The 20,684-nt window shown below is 37.9% G+C and overlaps 1 protein-coding gene across 1 annotated transcript in view; it reads right to left on the minus strand.

The window, feature by feature from the left end:
* The window catches only part of STAG1 (stromal antigen 1), a gene marked incomplete at its 5' end in the record, with an annotated part of 79,913 nt that overhangs the window by 53,051 nt on the left and 6,178 nt on the right, over positions 1-20,684 (minus strand). The window contains 4 exons of the mRNA XM_009700420.1: positions 2,123-2,230; positions 4,810-4,889; positions 9,915-10,013; positions 18,465-18,588. Of these exons, the coding sequence (XP_009698722.1) occupies positions 2,123-2,230; positions 4,810-4,889; positions 9,915-10,013; positions 18,465-18,588 (411 nt within the window). The remainder of the gene's footprint in view (positions 1-2,122; positions 2,231-4,809; positions 4,890-9,914; positions 10,014-18,464; positions 18,589-20,684) is intronic.

The raw sequence follows: 20,684 nt of genomic DNA on the forward strand, positions 1-20,684 counted from the left end.
GAGGGCATGACCTCTGCTTGTCTGAAGAGATGAATTTTATCTTCAGAGTCTTCAAGTTCACAGAGCTGGAAGAATTTAACACAGGAAAAAGCTTTCCAAAACATTTATATTGAAGGATTTTGCACAGTTTTATATATTACCATAATTTGTATTGTTTTGCATTTCTAACTTATCAAGTCTTACAATGGTGGTGGCACTTATTCCACTAGTGCCTTAAGAACTAAGGCTGGATCTTCACTGCAGTCACACTGACTGGGATATGGTATAAACAAACTTGACATCCCATTAAACAACCAACCTCAGGTACCAGTAGCAGCATAAGGGATAAAGCAAGCTACCAGTCAATTATTTGGGTTCTTTTTCACGTAAATTATACATTCTGCATTGAGTTCCCTGATGCATGGCTAATTCCAAACTACTCTCAACACTCAAATTTGCTAGCTTAAAGAGATCTCAGATGTGCCTACATTACAGTTACAGCACTGATTGCTTTACTTTTAGAAGTTTGAAAACTGTTCCTTGCTTTTACAGAGAAACCACAGTCACCAAGCAAATTAGAAATGTGAAACACAGTATTCTGATTTCACTACTATAAGTCATTGAAAAGAGAAGGATGAGCTGCACACAAATGTTGTATTTTAGTTAAAGACTTCACCTCTTCCCTCCTGCTTATCTTAATAGATAAGAAATAAGCACCTCTGCAGGTGCTGAAATATCTTAAAACATGCACCTCAGGGTTGAGTCAGTGATCCTCGGTGTCGTTAGTTTTCCTTTGCTAACTACAGAGAGAAAGTCTAATGCCTAGCTTACATGTAGAAAGTGATATTTAAATGTATAAAAAATTAGGTGAGAGAAATGCCACCTCAAATGCCTCAAGTAGATACTGGAGCACCAGCTCTTATGTGTTAGCAGAAACCAAGAGAAAATGAGTGAGGAATAGGACAATCTTCTCTCAATGCTGTTTACCTTGAGCAACATTTATAAAACACAGCATAGTATCTCATTGTAAAGAAAAGTTAGGATAAAGTTTTGTTTTTATACTAAGTGCACTAAGGTGCAGATATGTCGTAATTTACCTTCGAGGCATTTTTCAAAATTATTTTGTTACATGTTGATTAACAAAGGAATTTCAGCATATATTTTTAAAAAGAACCTAGCCCTTTCCTATAACTTGTAAAGTGTCATGTAGAAAACTAGATGCAACTGAATTTTGTAAATTAATTCCTTGAAACAGATAATGCCTGATCACAAAGATGGAATTCCAGAAATCCACCAATGAAAGCTTACAATTACAACGTGGGCTTCTAAATCACTAATAAAACACAGAAAATTAGAACACTGGCAAATGAAAACTGATGTTTTTATGTAATTTTTTCTATCGTGTATCTTGGCATGAAAGATTAAGTAACCTGGATTCTGATATAAATACTCTAGAAATATATTAAAGAACTGTAATGTCACAACCCATGAGGCGAAAAATTAAAATTACTGCTAAAAGACTTTTAACTGCAAACACAAACCCCAAAAATTAACTACTATGATGCAGCAACGTCCTCGTCATAGTTACTGATGCGGTATGATTCACATCCATGGAAAAGTTAGCTCATTTCCTTTGGCATAGCGGGTACATGAAAGATGTAACCACAGTGTAACGTATTTTTAGACAAAGTGAATTTAGAAACAAATTTCTGAATTATTACTACATAAAAACCTCTCAAGTTGGCAACTTTGAAATAAACTGGTTTAAAACTTTGTAAAAATGATGACTGCCTATCAGGTAGACCATCAGGGATATACAGGCCCTACATATATTATCACAACAGTAATTCAGCAAGAGCTGCAGGATTTAAACCAACTTTAGAGGTTTCTGCAATCTTTGTATATTTAGCTCTTGAGGAGTCAGGAAAAGTTATTTGAATTCTAGAGCAAGAAAAACGTAAATTCAGTTTCTTCAAGTCTTTAGGTCTTGAATTTAAACAAGAGAATAAGTCTCTGTTTTAAATTAAATACCTGATTTGCTAAATTAGGATGTTTCACTCTATTGCTTCTTTGTCTTTTGATCTTACCTCTACTAGGAAGCATTCACAAATCTGGTCTTATTCCAGGGCAACCAATAACTTACTTTTTGTGCAGGAATTCTCCAGCTGCTACCGCAACAGGCCGGTGTGCTGAATACACCAAGTGATAAACGTTCTCACAGTCTTCATTTGACAAAGCTTCTTCGCTTCCACTGAAAGAGTCAGAAGATAACATCTGAACTAAAACAAATGTTTAATTTCAATTCCCTCACCTCCCATAACTTACTTTTGACAGCTACAAGACTGATTTCCTTCATACAAAATTCTAAATGGTTGAACACTGACTTCAAGGATCTTTGGTTCAATTTCCAAATACAGAGATATTTAAAGGGCTTGTAAGACTGAAAGTTTGTCTGATTTCCTTCTCCCAGTTGTATCAATACATATAATATTATGAAAAAAATGTCATCACTGCTTACAAATCTTGCCCTGCTTAATTATTTAGACCATCACGCTAACTACCATGCACATATTGCAAGATGCCAAACACTCATTATCAAACATTATTAAACTAAAAACCTAGAATGTTACATGAGGAAAATGTAATTGCTTGCTTAAACTTACTTACTTCTACAGCAATGTCTGTTTGCTTTCAAAGCTTTTAATTTTTAAAGTATTCAAATCTGGGACTGGGAAAACCTGCTTCAGCCTCCTGGCCTACTCCATTCTCAGGAGTTAAGTCTTTTCACATGACAGTCCACGTGCTCTTGTGCGCTGCTGGGCAGGAGGTGCCTCTCTGCTGGCCTGGTAAGTAGGAAGGAATATTCCCAATTCCAGCTGCTGAAAGGGCCAGGCCAGGTGGATAAAACTGCCTCGGCAATGGGAGAAGGCACAGAAATGCTCTGGATATGGGCAGCAGAAAACTAAACCAGATTACGCCACAAACTGGGGAGACAGAACTAGCACTGTGCATCCACCAACCAAATCAACACATAATCACTTTGGGATTGAATCATACCCTGCATTTAGAATTACAATAATGCTGATACAATAAATTCTCCATCACTTTGACAGTAGTAATTGTGCTGACTAGATATAGACTTCATTTTCAAGATCAAGGAACAGAATCTTATCATACCCTGCTGTGCTGGATGAAAGATGATGAAAAGTTTATTTTCTATAATTATTTATTGACAAGAACAAGCCACCTTTTACCCTTGTCTTGGGTAAATTACATAGTTGGGGCTTCTGCAGTTTCTGAGCTCAAGGCAGATTTTGTGTGTGAGTTTTCTGAAACTCAGAAAAACTCCCATTTTTCAGCAGTATTCCTTGAAAATGCTACGAGCCATGGAATAATTATGTTCCATCAATGATATCAAAATATCACCTGCTGCATACAGAAATATTACTTCCCTCCTTGTTTAGTCAGCATTCATCAGTAACATTTATGTATCAGGACTCTATACATCATTTGGCTTCATACGGCAAATAATTTTTAACTGGTCATTCCCTGTCATGATTGCTCATGACATCTTTTTGGAGTTCCTACCTGCCAGAACATTGCCTTGTACTATTCAACATAACCCATATTCTTCTGGTGCGAAATGCATTTAGCTAGGTTTTTCATCATGCAACCAAAGAGAAAACAGGAGAGGAAAAAAATGGTGCACTGGATAATTTTTGACCTAAAATCTTACTGTGTTTCCAAACGTTGCTAATAAGGTAGGGAACACATGTTCTACATCTCATTTGTGATCATGTTTGTTATATTTGCTTTAAAATTATAACAGTAGACACAAGATTTTCTTTCTTCCTAATATTACAAGGCTAATGTCTGTAAAGCAGGGTGACACATAAATAAATAAATGAAGTCCAGATTTCTTCCTAATATTACAAGACTAATGTCTGTAAAGCAGAGTGACACATAAATAAATAAATGAAGTCCAGACTTCTTTACTAAGAGGAAAAGTTAGTCTAATCTTTCATTCAAATTTTGCATGTCCAAAAACGTTCTTCAAAGTGGAGCCACTGGGTATAAAGCATGATGCAGAAATTCTATGCATCTGTCTGTAAAACAGTTTCTTTAACACAGGTTTTCACGAATATATGGTAAAAGCTTAGCAGTGCTCCTCTGGCAGCACATTCATGAGGCTGCTGTGGACAGGGTGGTTCAAACAGTCAGCACATGGGATGATTTTTGGACTGGACCTTTGCCCTGGGGAAGCCACTGCATCTCTCTAAGAAAAAGCTGGGGGCCTGGAAGCCTGTCTCCTCCTGCATGACGCAGTGTTTAAAATTGCAAGCTACCACTGCCACCTCCACATCACCCAAACAAGGGTGTTGAAGCTAGCGTCTTTTCCCTGTCAGTTTATTTACCAGATGACTCTCTTTTCAGCTGTGTCAGGTAATCAAATCTCCTAACACTGGATCTTTGTTTAGTTACTGCTAGAGTTATTTTAGCAAATGTAACCCACAGACACTTGTTCTGGGGAGGACAATCATTTTGTGCTCCGCCAAAGGTATAAATGCCCTTTGGCATTCTTCCACAACAATGAATGCACTAATAGTCTTAATTAATCAATACATTTTTATACTTTGCCTATTGTATTTCCATGAGACGGAATATCTTGTTTTAGCTTCATAATGATACTACTACGTATTCAGTTTAACTTCATACTAAGTGTAAACTAACAGATTCACTTCATTACACAAGCAAAGAAATCAAGTCAATTAAATACTACTGGCTTAGGTAACTTTCAAAGGGAATATATAGGTTTTGAAAAATACTCACTGAAGTATTAGCGTGACTAATCGAATGGCTTCCACAGCTACATCATATTCCTTATCAAGCGTCATTGATACAATGCGATCCTGAAAAGGAATTTTATTACAGTGACAAAACAGAAACACGCAGCTATCAGATGAAGAATTCTATAGATTACAAAAAAAGATACTCTTGGGGAGAAAGATCATCCAACTACACACATGAAAGCCCTTTAATATTATTCAATCATTTAATGTACATCTTAGGTAGCTGTGTGCTATATGCACAGTGGAACAATAGGCAAGTGCCCAGGAATGAGCACAAGTGCTTAACAACAACAGTCCTTATCCTTGGGTGTTTTCCAGAAAACAACCAAGCAGACTTTGGAGTTGAAGCGCTGTTCTGGACTGGTCTTATTTAACAATTCTTTCCTGAAAAGGAATTTCTTTGGGTTGGATGACAGCAGAAAAATTGCTCCACTTCATCCCCCTGAAAACAAATAATTTTAGAGCAGTGAATGCTGCGTATATGCACATTCGGAAATACTATGAAGAAAATCACACCTGAATATATGCACCTGCATATTGCCTATAAAGTTGTGGCCTTTATACCTGGCTACATCTTAAGGTTTGAAGCTGATCAAGAATTACACTGCAGACCTTCCACAGGAAAAAGGGAAATTCAATGGTTTGACTTTGTCTTTTCCTATACCCTTTCCAGTGAAGACAAGCGCACCACTTTCCAGTCAAATCTAATGATTTTATAACTTCTAAGGACCCTGTCATTATGAGAAGTCTCCTAAGGGTTTCTTTCTCCTTAGTGTCAGTTTGCTCACTGGCAACCAAAAATAGATGCAATTAGTGTATGTTGTCCTTCCTATGTGGGGAGAATTTCTATCCATCCATAAAAATGCAATATGTTTTGATGTTCTTTGCTTGACTGATCAAATTAATGAAGAGAAATTGGGCCATCTGAAAATAAAACTTGATTTCTCTGGCTTGACCTGCTTCAGGAAGGACTAGGTACTATATGACATTTTGGGACGTGAAAAAATAGAAGTCAGGGACTGGAAAAGAAACAAGGGAAGTGTTAGGAAACAACAGTGAAAGTCACTGAGAACAAATCAGGACAAAATAAAGGTGTTCACCTCTTTTCTCTACTATTCCAGGGATTTAGAGGCTGAAGGTGAATATCAAGCAACTGATGCTTATTTCAATATTGATATTTAGGAATAGTATGTAAAGAATGCATCGTGGCTGTCTCAAGTGTGATCTCTCAACAAAACCAGGTCTGTAGAGATACTCTGTGTCACTGTGACTGACTGCACCTCTCTCAATCACCGTTAAGTTACTAGGAAATTTGATGCATTTAACTGTTAGATCTAGAAATTTTTCGAGAGTGTGAAAAGTCCATGAAGAGACTCAAACAGTGAAATAACTTTCCAAACAGGAAATTCTGTGTAGACAAGATCAAAAAAATTGCTGTCAATTTTTCCTAAGGTCCTAGCCAAGGAACAACAACTAATAACAACAACATCAAGAGAAAGAATAGCCAGAGATACTGATCTTAAAAGTTTCAGTGGAATTTCATATACTCCCTCAAACTGTATCTTAAAATCCAGGATACCACAGGGAGGGAACTAACAGCACACGAAGGAGTAAGCACACAAGTGTAAAACTCCTTCTACATCTCTGAAAAAAGCCTGGAAGGGAAGGGATCTTCTTTCCTGCCTACAGAGCAAGAGCGACTCTCCAAATCCGGAGTTCTTTTGGACTTTGAAACCAACTGATGTGACAATGTTTTCTTATTCAAAAAGACTGTTCTCTCCTCTCAATTTTCCCCAGAAACATCAGGCTTAAAATAAACAGTGTGGATGCGTCATTTCTTATTTTCTGCCTTGGTGCCAGCATCTCTGTGTGATGGCAGCTGCCAGCCAGGCACCAAGATCCTTGCAAAGGAGACCTGAACACCTAATGCCTCTGGAAGGTCCAACTTCTGTGGTTTAGTAAGTCACACACCCCAGCTGCTCAATCTGCTTTGACAGAAATTTCCCGTACCACTATACAGCAGTAGAATAGGACACGAGCCTGTATTTATAACTTGAAATACTGCTTTTCACTGTCTATGAAGATCAGTTTGCAATTATGTATTAGGCTGTGAACAAGGCTGTCTGAAGAGCAAATTTATCTCCTTTTGCCTCTCTGGTCGTGGAGACAGCACTGTCCCGCAAAGGGGCAGAGACGCAGGACAGGAATTAAACGGCTGCACCTAAATCTGCTGGTGTCTTGACTCTGGCACTGGCTGCAAAAGAGCTAATTCACATCTTTTCTATATGGCTTCAGTTAATGTTTGTATCAGACAGGACCTCTTGATGGAAAACAAAAGTCTCATCTTTGATGGGCAAAACTTTTTTTGATGGACAAAGCTTGTTTTCTAGCATATCACTTACTCCTAGAAACACAAACAAATGCTGGAAAGAATACACATCTTTCCTTTGGAGAAGTGACATTATCAGATCCTTGTTACAGCTATCTGGAAGCTGGTGAAATATTAACACCCCAGTACAAGTCATTCTGGATCAAATTAATTTATACTTTCAACAGCTAGAAGATCTCTAGAGAGATTTCTCTTGACAGTTTGGATGGACTGAGCTGAATACCAGCTGAACTCTGCAGGCTGATTAAAGTCTGGCGAGGAAATATAAATAAGCAGCCATGGAACCGAGAATGGCATTTAGGTCAATTATTTTTCAGGGGGTGCTGGTAGAGTTTGTGGTGGCACGACTTTTAAGTAATGTATCATAGATTCAAAAAGCATTAATTTGAAACTTTGCTCCATCCTGGTGCTCAAGGCTGCACTCCTGTCAGCACAGCTGTAAATCCAAGCGCAGGCATTTGTGCAATGCCAGCTTTTTGTTCTCTTGATGTGGCTGGAAACTGAAACTGATAAATCATCCTGTTAAACATATCTGTTCTCTAGGCTCACAGAGACTTTGAACTCACTTTTTCTCTAATTTATTTCATAATGATACAGATTTCTGTAGTAAAAACAACTTTAATGGAACAGAAGAAAGACAAGGATTCGTAACAGGCTTCCCTTTCATCTGAATCTTTTTGACAGAAATGAAAATTCCATGTGCCATTCTAAACCAAGAAGCAATGCACAGGTTAACCTAACTTCTTCTAATAAAGAAAATTGTCTATACTGTGAAGAAGCCAGGAGGAAGTATTTAGAGGTTTCATATTCCTGTAGTTTTTTTGAAGTACGTTACTGAGTAACTATCTCTCAAAGTGCCTCCGTTTGTCTTGAAAAGTTTTGCTGGTGGATGGGACAGGTTCAGAATCAAAGCAGTATTTGCTCTTACAAATTATAGGAGGCCAAGAGAGAAGCATTCAGCACATTTTCTGGTAAAGAGAAGCAGATATAGAGACCATGAGAGTTTTAGTGACCTATTTCAAAATAAATCGAATTACAGAATGAGCAAATAAAAACAAATCTGTAAGTCTGCACAGATGGAACAAGAAAAGCAGCAGAGTTGGAGGGTTCATTTTTCTGGAGAGTTAACTAGTATTTCTGGTTGTCCTGAGACTCATGGAGGCATTACAGAAGTAGTCTGAGGTCTGAACTTGTTTGTCAGGTACTCTTCTGTGCGAGGAAACTTTGCCTTTAGTGCAGTAGTCCCAGAAACTGACTTCATAAAATGAGAAGAATACAGGCCTTCAAGCGATCTCACAAAATGATCTAGTTTCATCTCCTACTTTAACGTCAACTATATCTAGTTCATTCCTGACAGATATTTATTTAATCTGCCCTTAAAAATCTGAAACGAAGGAGATTATCAATAAAGAGTCTGTTCTATTATATAACTATCATTTTGGACAAAAAGCCTTCCTTAATATCTAGACTTTACTGCAGTTTAAGTATCTTTTTTCTCCATCTCAAGGGAATGTGGTAGAAGGCTGATAACCATTATGTTTTTATGAATTGTATACATACAGGGAAGATATAACAAGTATTCTATACTTTGTGCTTTCCTAGATCAAACTGGAGGAGTTAACAGTAAGTGCAATAACAGACAAAACCAGTGAAGCAGTATAAAATCTACAGTGAGAAGTTTTTAAGTCTCATGCACACCAGTTATTTACGAGTATTTAAATCTCCACTTCTTTTCTAAACAGAACTTCTCATCAGCATTATAATCATGATTGAAATGAAAATAAATCAGTCATCTCCACATCTTTCCTAAACAGAATTTTGCATCAGCATTATAATCATGATTTAGATGAAAATAAATTGAATTAGTCTTTCCTTGGGGGGTGGCCTTTACCACAGTTCTGTGTTCTCCAGAACTCAAAAGCGATAGTAAAAGGTGCCAACTGATGTGGTGACAAGTGCCTGAAAGCTTTCTTCGCAGAGAAGACCGCTTCCAAACAGAGGCGGTGACAGTATTTCTACACTCATCTCTCCAGATACTTCACTTGTGAAACAAAGCAGTCATGCCACAAAGTGAATTAACAGCCACGCTCTCACAAGATATTAAGCAAAAAGTCAGTGTGCTTGTGCTAGTGAAAAAAAACCCTGAAATATTCCTCCAGTACTTATCTCCTAAACAGGACAATCATGCTCCAGGGTTTGTCTAAAAGCACAATGTAAACTCTTGTTCTGCAGCAAGGTATTTCACTGTGTAAAATATTGTGGTGCAGATCAAAGGATCTGTTCTTCCAAACACAAGCGCATATTCAGCTAAAAACCTGTCTTATGAACAATCTTTTCTTACATGCTGTCACTTTCAGATGTTTGTGTGAAACACACTGTACACGTCCTTAAAATTCAATAAATCTAAGATTAAATAAGTACAAGCAGATTGAATAATGACAATATATAAACTATTAATAACACAAACAGATAATCATCCTGCCAAGCCTGACAAATCTTACAAGATGAACACTCTGAAATGAATTTGGCTTAATCTTAGCATTCAGTAATACAATTTTACTACTGCAGTTACAAGCCTTGTCACAAAAAAATGAATTTATTTTTGCATTTAATATACATGACTCAAAGATCACAACAGGATGAGATAGATGACACTTATTTTCTGTACTCCTTCCAAAAATTGTATTTCCTCTTACCTTGAATCTATTAGTGAACAGCTCCAGTTTTGGAAATAACTCTCTGTTGGTATACAGACTCTGAAGAGCTTTCAAACACTTCAACCTCACTTCACCTTGCTAAATAAAACACACTAAGATTAGCTGATAAAATACCCTAATCAAATGCACATGAATAGTAAATAATATCATATTGTAATTTGTTTAATGTACATTTAAAGTTTTATGCAAATGAGTTACCAAAGCCAATTTGCAATTCAGCTAAAAACCAAAAACCGCATGCAGCTGCCTACAAACAATGTTAAATTTTCTCCCTATTTGCATATATACAGAAATTAATGTGCCATCACTTAAACGTCTGTTACTGTTTCCCTTTCAAGTAACTCCACAAAAAGATAAAGGATGTAGCAAGTAAATGCAAAATAAAGACGTACGATCTCAAGGTGGTTGGTGAAGACAGTGGGGCTATTTATCTTTAGGAAAGAAACGACAGGTAACTTCTGCCTGATATCTGGCATTTACAATCAAAGCATGAGTGTTCAAAATGACTGAGTGTAGCCCACTCAAGCAACTTGGCCATCTCCGAACATTGTCTTTCCTTTTCCCAGGGACAGAGGAATACACATTGGATTTATTATTCTGAAATTTTCTACATCCCATTTCTCATCATAGGACAGGCACAGGTTGAAGGATGCAAAAGGTCTAAGAGACCCTCCAGTGGGGAGCAGGCTGCTGCCACAAGAACACCACATCTAAACCACAGCCTGAGGAGTCCTTGGGAAGAAGAGCATCTTGTGTTCGTCTGTCCGAGCTGTTCCGGTGGCAGCAGCTCATTCCCAGTCACTCTTTAGATGGGGATTGCTTTGATCTGGTGAGCTGTAGGTAGGAAATGTGGGTGTCACGAGACAGTGCCTATGGATCAAGGTTTGTTGCCTATAGGAACATCAACGATAAAGAGAAGGGCCGGATCCCCTGTGCACATGCACATCATCTGGCTGGCTGCAAATGGACAACTCGGCTCAATTGCATAGGCAAACTACGGATTCTTGTTGAAAAACATCTGTAGATAGCAAAAAGGTTATAAACACAGATCTGCTCCAAATATAATCTGCAGAGTTCACTGCAGTGTAAACTTACTTTTACGAAAGTGAGTACAGTACCAAGTCTAAGGTCTTAAGGTGCTTAAGAACTAATACAAATTATTGAACTCTATAAATAGAACTCCATACCCAGAGGGCTTCATTTCTGAGCCTGTCTGTTCTATAATCAAGTCGATATTTAAAAAAACACTCAAGTTAAAAACTGAAAGAACATTCAGAGACTGTCACAAAAACAGAAGCTAAAAAATCCTTATTTCTAAGTTTCTTTCCTCCTTCCCACCTATTTCAAAAATTGAAATAAAAGATAAAAGAAGGACAGAAGTTGAAAGGAGGATTTTCAGAAGAACTTTTTCTTGAAAAACTATTGTTCTTGAGAAATCATCTCTTTCTATCTGTGAGGAGTCTCTGAGCACTTATGCTCTCTTCAAGGGATCTTTTTGACTACTGTCGCAGAGAAAGTCAATGAGATGAAAGCTATGTCTAAAGGATCTATCATTAAGATATTTCAAAGTACAGAAAAGAATTTTCTTGAAGAAAAATTTTATATGGATGTGATCAATTGCTAAAAAAGCACAGAGAAATGCTGTTTGTCATTCTTCTTTTAATGGTACCTGTGCTGCAGTACCAGAAATGGTGTTTCCTCTGCTGTGTGGCATTCAGAAAGGCCAGAATCTCTGGAGTCGGCACTAATCATTAGCAGAGGCCTTAGCTTATTTAGCCACAGAGGAACAGTATCAGTTTTGGCATGTGATGAACACTACAGAGCAACAGTGAGGTAGCAGGTTTAGTTACCACTCCACTGAAGACCCGCTTGTGAGCAGCTGGCTTGTTGGTCAGCCAGTGCTGTAATTGCAAAATACAAAACTCTGAATTGGTTGGGTATAGAAAAAAAAAATAAAAAAAATCAGTGCCAACAGCAATGAAACTTGAGACTTGTGCAGACAAGGTTTGGACTCCCCATGGAGCCCAAAGCCCTTATGGATCACCAAACACCATGGAACAATGGTCCCAGAGTTAAGTTCGGACCTGATACTGAGGGTCTCTATAAGTCTTAAGCAAGCAAATCAAGCGAGATAGATAGGAAGCACACCTGTGAACATTTGGTACTTGCATAGCCTGCCCGAAGACTGAAGCCAGATGCTAACAAAAGCATACTGAACCAGGCTACTACCCTCCTGCCACTCACCAGATCTGAGGCAGAAGACAAGTGACTGCAGGAGCAGGCAAGGAAGAGAAAAAGGTTGTGTTGCACCTCATCCCTCTAGCCGAGAGCAGAGGCTCAGGAGACACAGAGGCAATTGCTGGAAATGACTGCCTTTCTTAGCAGACAAATGATAGGAAAAAGACTTTCTCTGTTTACAAAAAGGTCTGGTTTTTAAACTGTTAGTCAAGGATAGAACTCATCTCTTTCGAGACGGAAGAGCCCCTGCACGGCAGCTTGATAATCCTGTTAAGACGATTTTAAAATCGAGTCAGCAGAGATTAGTGACAGGAACCCATGGGGAAGCATAAACAGCAATGACCTGGACAAGAACCTAAGAAAGGCAGAAGTGAGGGTTACACTGCATGAATACACTGCATGCTGAAGTCCAGAACGGAGGAGTAGTAATGTGGCACAGACCATCAACATGCCAGACACGAGATGTCTCCTCAGTAACTAAGAGAATCATCCAAGTAACATGAGCTTTTAACACCCCAAACACTTCTTGGGGAAAGAAACAGCAGAAATTTCCTATCTAGCAAGGAAGTAAGTGGGTGGGAATGCTAAAGTTAGAGTAATTCCTAAGAAACTTATGCCAGGGTAAAAGCTGCAAACAGTGATGCCAAACAAGGACAGGAAGAGATTTACTAAACTAAGAGATGAACTTATTTAACTAATTAATTAATTAGGAGGTTAAGCACAAGAGGAATTCAAAAACCAGAAGATAAAACAAGAACGGCCTGGGCACAGCATGGAACAGACACAAGGGGTAACGAAGAAAACTTTCTGTAAATATCGTTGTAGCACAACAAAGTAGTTTGCTTTGAAGGAAGAGGGAAAAAAAGTAATTGTCACTTAATTGTCACTTTTTATGTGCACAGTGGGTAGGAAAAGAAATAATGAAGTAAAATTACAACACAGACTATTTAGCTTATGCAAGGAAGAACTTTTTAGTGGCAAACATAGTTAAGGACTCCAACTGTTACAGAAAGCTGTGGAATAATCAACACTAGAGTGTTTTTAGAAAACATAACTGTCTGTGAGAACCACTGCAGATATACAGTGAACTCTACCTTAAGCAGGAAAGGAATAAGCAAAAATATCTCCCAGACTAGATTTTAGTCAGATTTTCGGCAATTCTGAGCTGAAGTTCATATTGAGTTTGAGTCAACTGAAGGTAGCAAATATTTGTGACCAGGCGATACCTTAGTGAGTATGAGTCAACTGAAGGCAGCAAATATTTGTGACCAGGCGATACCTTTAATTCTGTTAAAGAAAATGAGCATCGCCTTCCAGCTATATTTGTGTAGTCACAGCTGTGCCTTACAGACAGAAAGAACATATCTGAAAGGAAATCCTTGCCATTTTCTACGTAAATCATGGACAAAATATTTACATTATCAGCATTCTAAAGCTAAGAGCTTCCATTCTGCTGAGTTTCATCTTCTAGAAAAATATACTTACTTGTGGTTTTCTCCAATTTATAATTGTGACACTTGATTATTGCAGAATCCTGAATTCATCCACACAGTCATCGCTTCTATGCATGCCTCTTTCTCCAGTCTAATTATTCCTGTACTTCTCCTTCTCTCAAATCATTTTTAGATCATTATTTATAGATTTTTATTATTTTTGTTATATAAAATTCTTTTTCATGAATCTGAGAAATGCTTTGCACTGATACTTAATTGTTAATTCTTTCTTTTATCTACAATTTGAAATTAGAACCTAAACCAAAAACATCAAATGTTTACCAACACTGTTTAATGACAAACAGTTCTCATATTTTACCTATTTTTGTTGAGATAATCCTCCAGACAATTCTGAGTTTAAAGCAAAAAATTGTTACCACTGCTAATGAAGCAAGAAGCAATACATACACCTTTCATGCCCACAGTGTGGGGTCGTCTACTTTTGTCTGGGAGATTCATGCTCTACTCAAAATTCTCTTTAATATGGCAGACCTGTGAAAAAGAATCCATCCTGCTGGAAGCACACCATTTTAATATTTTTTACATGCTAATCACAGGACACGAACCAACAATCTGTAACTCTTGTGTAAGTCTCACAGTGATCTATATAGCCTGGCCTCAAGCCATCTTAGATTCTTATTGAAGTTCCATACAGTTGATAGTTTTGAATATTAATCTGCCATCTCCCAATGAGATCCAGAGTTCTCTTAACCTTCAGGGATACCACAGCTGCAGAATGGTAATTAAAGGTGCACTGCTACGTGTCAGCTCACATGCCAGACGAAGGCTTAGATCACACGGAGATGATGACTTTTTGAGCCCCCAGAAACACAGTTTTAAGTATTTTTAAAATAGGTGGGTGGCCAAGACAGCCAGCAAAGTAATTTCTCTCTTTGCACTCCTCATGTTTCCTCTTTTGGATTTTTCCAAGTCTTTTTTGGTGGCTAAGGGTATTCTACTCTTTTTAAAAATTTATCAGGTTTTAATAATAGAATGTTAATTTGCTCACCTCTTTGCCCTACCATATTTCTTCAGACCACCCTGATTTTCTTCTCTTGTGTAGAAAAACGACCTAAATTACTGGGTATCTTCAATCCCCCAGTTTATAGGATGACCATGATATACTGGGTGGCATTTTGATGCTCTAGGGTGGTGTATTTTGAGGTAATCTGCTGCCTAATGATAGAAATAGTTACACTGCCAGACAGAAACAGAGGAAAACGTCCTGCAGCACATTAGTACCTATGGCAAGAGTATTCCGGGCAGGAGCAAGCAGTTGTGCCCTGTCTGCCCATGCCCACTCACTATCATTTATGAAGATACTGTGTATCATCAGATGCATTTTTTTTTTATTTTCTCAAGCTTTCCCAAAACCAAGGAAATTAGGTACCAAGGAGATTATATAAAAGTTAAACATTCAGAAGTTCAGAAAAACTATAATTTCAGTTTCTATACAATCTTAATAAAAATGAGTTCAATTTTTTCGTCCTTTTAAGTTAGGATGCTATCACAACGAAGTATTCAAACACCATCTGTTCCAGAGGACCCTGGGTTCATTCCTTTCACAGAAACAGACAAGTGAAGTAGAGCCACGCAAAGAAGGAAAAGGCATTTTCTTATGTGTTAGGAACTGCTTTAAGAACCATGGTTGTCTACGTATCCAGCGACACAATTATGGTTTCAAAACAGTTCCATGCATCAATGAGGCAAGTGAAAATTAAGACTGGACAGTCTGATTTAACACTTCTTTTAAAAAGAGGGGTTTTTTACACATTTATAGTATAGTTTTGTATATTTTTAATTTATGCTTCAGATCCACAGGAATGAAAAAGAAGTTTACAAGGAGAGAAAGGTAGAACTAGAAATGCATATTCAAGTGAGAAAGTAATCTATAAAAAACAAAAAGCCCTATAGACATTCATCTGAAATCTGGGAAAGAGACAGGATTAACTTACAAAATATACAGATTTCCCAAATTAGAGAACTAAACTTCTGTATCCTACCTCTGAAAGACTACACTGGAGCTACTACAAAGAAGTGCAAGAACTATGTCTTCCCTGTGGTTTAATTTGTATGTCTTCTGAAGTAGAATATGAAACTGCTCCTGAATCTCTTGCACTGCTGCCTCCTCTCTTTTTTGTAGTAGCAAGCCTCCAGAGAAGTTAATCACTTTGGGGTGACTTCTGTTCATACGAAATGGAAATACCTTATGACTATCGCCTCGGCCTTCATTTTTTCAATATTCTAAGTATCAATCACAGCAAAAATTATCTCCTGATCAAAGCAAAGACAAGAAACTTGGGTACCGGCTGGCAAGTTTTTCAGGTAGTGCCAATGAAAACCGTGCCATTCAGGGATCTTGTACTTTTGGAGGGTTTGTATTTTTAATTGGTTCTTATACCATCTTTTTTCAATATATTCTTCCCATTGCACTTCCTTCCTCCTTTCTGTGCCTTCCCAAACGTCTCTTTCTCTCCATTCTCTCCCTTTTCATCCTTTGACAGATCGCTCACCTGCCTCTGACTCTTCCCCTATTCTACTTACAATCTGTCTCACTCTAGACATTAAACATACAGTACATCAATGAAAAAAATCACATATCACGTATACCAGGATACTAAACAGTTTATCTAGCGATTTAAAGACTTAGAACCCCAAGGCACTTCTGAGACCTGCAATGAAAAATATTACAAAGCAAGCAGAGGCAGGAGAGTAGCCTGATAGAATTCTTCTGTGTCTGGTCCAGATGGAAAACCTTTTTCTTTTTACATTAACACTGTAATTTAAAATTTGTCTGATACGAAAGAACATACTAATTTTAAAAAAGCTGAGGTATAGATATTATGTTAAGGCTGCAGGCAGATGACTAGACCCTGGCCTGAGGTTAAGCTAAGTGAAGACAATGTGAGAAACTATTGGATGTGACATGAGAAATTGCTGGATGTGACAGATAAGAGTGTGAGAAGCTGACACCAGTCACAGACAGTGCTGTGAGGAATGGCTGGATTTCACAGGTGGTTAAAGGGAGTTATGTGAGAAATGGCTGGACTTCACAGATACTAGAAGGGGACTGAGAGCTGCAAAGTGCAATGCTACTAGATTCTGCTCTTCCATCAGAAGTGCTACTTTGTGGAAATGTTCTGCAAGAATCAGAATGTGCTTCAAAAAATGCATTGCAATTATTCAAGAGATAATGTATTTTTAATTAAAAGTCCTAGCAAAATAAAGCCCTCCACCACACCTAAAATCCCAATCCTCCAACCTGAGTTGACCTCTGCACTGTTTCCATAACTTGAAGCAACGATCTCCACCTCCTGAAGTATGCCTACTAGTGAGGCACACCAATGTTAAAAATGAGGTTCACAGATGGAGCAGCAGCTCTGCCCCTCAAAGCACCGTGATGGCCATGTTTCCATGTCCAAGCTTTAATGATAGGAAGTGTAGTGTTTCTAGACTAAACAGTGGTCATAGCTGACTGTAGCAGTAAGCAGGATCTCCCTCCTAATCAAGTTTTGCAACAATGAGACGTAATTTAAGTTTGGGAAAGTGTAAAGTAAAAGCTTGACAACTACAGGTTTAGAGAGGAAAGACATCACACATCTAGTCTCTAAAGCATACGGAGTACTCTTAACAAATAAATTGCTGGTGCAAATCAAGGTAAGATGCAGATCCTTGTCAGCTATAGCTAAAGCAAAAGAACCAGTGGCAGCTAACTTCTTTCACTAGCGAAAGCTAACATCTTTCTAATTGATCGTGTTCAGAGTTCAGCAAAAGAGTGACTGAGTGATATCCTGAATGTTAGTAAGCTGTCTGAAGTTACTGAAGATGTAATCTTCTTAAAGAATCAGCTGTTAACTACCAGTTATGCAAGTCATCAGAATGAACTTGCAAACTTTTAATTGTTTCCAGCAGTGCTCCTAGAAAAAAAGAATAGTCTGAATCAGGGAGCATTTCAACAGCATGGGTAGGTCTCATCTGTTTTCCTTGGATAATTTTAGCAAAAGAGTTTAAAGTAAAACAAGTGTTTCTAGTGGTTTTGGTGAGAGTGGGAGCACAGCTAGTCACAGTTGCTGCCTGGTGGACAAAAACCCCATAGAGAAAGAAGTGCAAACTCCTGTTCTATTAACGTTAGGAATGGGCTACTCTTGCTGCAGGAACCGAGTGGTACTTAGGTCTGCTGCCACCCAGCAGAGGCATGTTCTGGAGACCATCACTACTAAGAACTGTGGTGAGACGGGAAAGAACCTCTGGATATAAATCTTTTTGCTTTCACCTGGTCTTTCAACAATTTTTTGAAGAAAAAGCTAAAGAGAACCCTGAAGACATTCTTCAAGGGAAAATGAATTGATGAGAACTCCACTGGTTGTGGAGCCGGTGATGTCTGCTGGGGATCCAGAGATGTTCTCTTTCCTCTAACTACTGGGCAATGTAAATGGAAGATACATCTGGAAGTCTCTTTTCCATTCTATTTCAGACACAAAGGTTCTCAGGGGCGATCTGAGAAGACTTCTATTTCTCTTGTAATCAGGAGAAAAGCACCACGGAAACATTTCTATTAAGATATTCCAATGGACACTGAAAACACTAAAAGCATATCAACCAAGCATGCAGTTTGGGAGTACTGTAACCTAATTTAAGTGAATACCTTGAAATAAGCAGGTTGAAAGATAAATAACAGGCAAAGAAAAAAGAACAATCTCTTTATAAATCAAAGTTGATATACTAAACATATCTTGTGTAGCATAACACCAGCTATGTACAGTACACTCTGCTATGTACAGCAATACACAATACTTACTCTGTCATGTAGTGTCCAACCAACATATTTTAAATAACTATCATTCAGGAAGGCATCACTGTACATTTTCATCCAGACACCAATTTCTTCAATACAGACAGCTCTAATCTCAGCAATAGCATCACTAATAAGGAAAACAGAAAAGAAAAAGTATTAACCGGATTACAGACATATACCATTTACTTCTCACTCCCATTGCCCCAGCTATATTATTTTGCTTTTACTTTTGATGAACTTCACTATGTAGGGCCTGTCACTGTTCTCACTGCTGTCTCACTGATTTCCTGTTCCTTTTTATCCTTGAACGCACTGATCTATCTAATAATTTCAATATTTCTACATTCAGATATGATATTTCCATTACCTCAAAAAATTCTTGCCCTAGTTTGCTTCTTAGTCTATTACTCCATCTTTTACCTCCCTTTTTTCAAACAGAATTATGAATCCAAGCTACAAACCTCCTCTAGACAATCATTTCTGAAGCATCATCATTGACATATGCTTAGCAGGCTTGACTCTCTCCAGCTAGAGGTATAGAAGAATTACAAGGTGGAAAAAGTTACTGCGTTTAACCAAAGGAGCCTGCCAGATGGGCAAAATGGAATTTAGTACATAAACAGATCTTGTTTCATGCACCGCATGAAAGCCCCTATAACAATACCCAGGAGAATGTTTACATTTCAGCCTTGGTTTCTTCTAGTTTTCTTGCTTTTTTATACATTCTGACTGTGGCAAGTGATGGAAGAGGCAAAGACATATCTCAGGCAGACTGATCAGCTGCTTATTGAGGAAGGGCAGCAGGAAACTGTCTGGAGAGATCACCTAAAGAGATCAGGGATGGAAATGATTTCGATCTGATTGGCACTTTCCTGTCTGACTGACATAGAGCATGGCATATTTACTAATAATGAACGACGGCTAAACAACGGGAAAAGGGATTGGGGCCATCTGGCCCTTTAGTAATTTCATCTCCCAGACATCTGTTACTATGAGAAATCACTTGTGCCACTCCAGCTGGCACTGCTTCACAGTTCAGAATTTCAGCTGTAATAAGAGAGGAACATGAAGAGCCACTGCACAGAAGAAGGGAATGACTGATGCTTTGCAAACACTGGTCTTGCTTATAATTGAAATTCTTCTTCTGTTATTTTTATTAAAAAATCTTTTTGGAAAAGTAAAAATCATCAATTTAATTCTAAAACAGCACCAACAGAGCCCAAAATTGAAATATAATTTATGAAAAAAAAATAATTCCAAGCGTCAAGCAAGAGAACAACTGCAAAATAAGTGAAACTGTATTTTCTAAAGTCTTCAATTTTACAAAATATAAATATAACGCACTCAATCTTATGTTCAAGACACTTACCGCGTAAGTTCATACACACAAAACAGTATAACAAAACCATGATTACTCCATACTGTAACTGCCTATGTACTTTCCACCTTCAGACTGGTCCACCTCAATAGGTGCCATTCTACTGTATACGATCTTCCAGATACCACGGTGAAAACCAGAGGTCCTACATGAACATAGGAATCAATCGCAGTATCACACATGACTAGGTGTGAAACTTCTACAGTCAAGTCTCTGTTTTTCTCATTCAATTTCCAATTATAGGGAAGAAACTGTACTGATGTAACAGCATAAAACACACATTTAAAGCTAACGTATGAATGTGAGGGGGAAATCTGTAGGAATGCCATCAAACTGCTATCATTGTCTCCCTTTGCCTACATGAAACACATTGATTCTATCAACTTCTAAACAGAATCATTAAAACCGGTCTGTCAAACTCCCTGAAGACTCTATAATCTCAAAACCAAGGTAATTGTCAATGGTCACAATGTAGACAAGCCGCACTACAAGCAGAGTAGGGCATTAAATCAGCTGTTTCGACCAGGGATTTCTCAAACAGGTTTTAGATACTGTAAGGATGAGTGTGCTAAAAGATTACATTCAAGGGTTTGCACGATAAAAACTACATTCATTATTGGGAATGCAGCCACAGTGAAGACAAGTTGCAATTAAAACTACAAATATATTCATATATATATACATCTAACTGTATATTCACACTAAACTAGATTAGCAATTCTCTTAAAATAATTTGTTTTTAAAACAAAATATAGCTGGAAGGGATCAGAATGCAAGACTTAAAGAACAATCTAAAAGATTGGTAAGTATGAATAAAGGGGGAAAAAAAGGGGGGGGGGGGGAGA

This window comes from Cariama cristata, unplaced genomic scaffold, assembly GCF_000690535.1.
Source record: "Cariama cristata isolate BGI_N322 unplaced genomic scaffold, ASM69053v1 scaffold3250, whole genome shotgun sequence".
Lineage (NCBI taxonomy): Eukaryota > Metazoa > Chordata > Aves > Cariamiformes > Cariamidae > Cariama > Cariama cristata.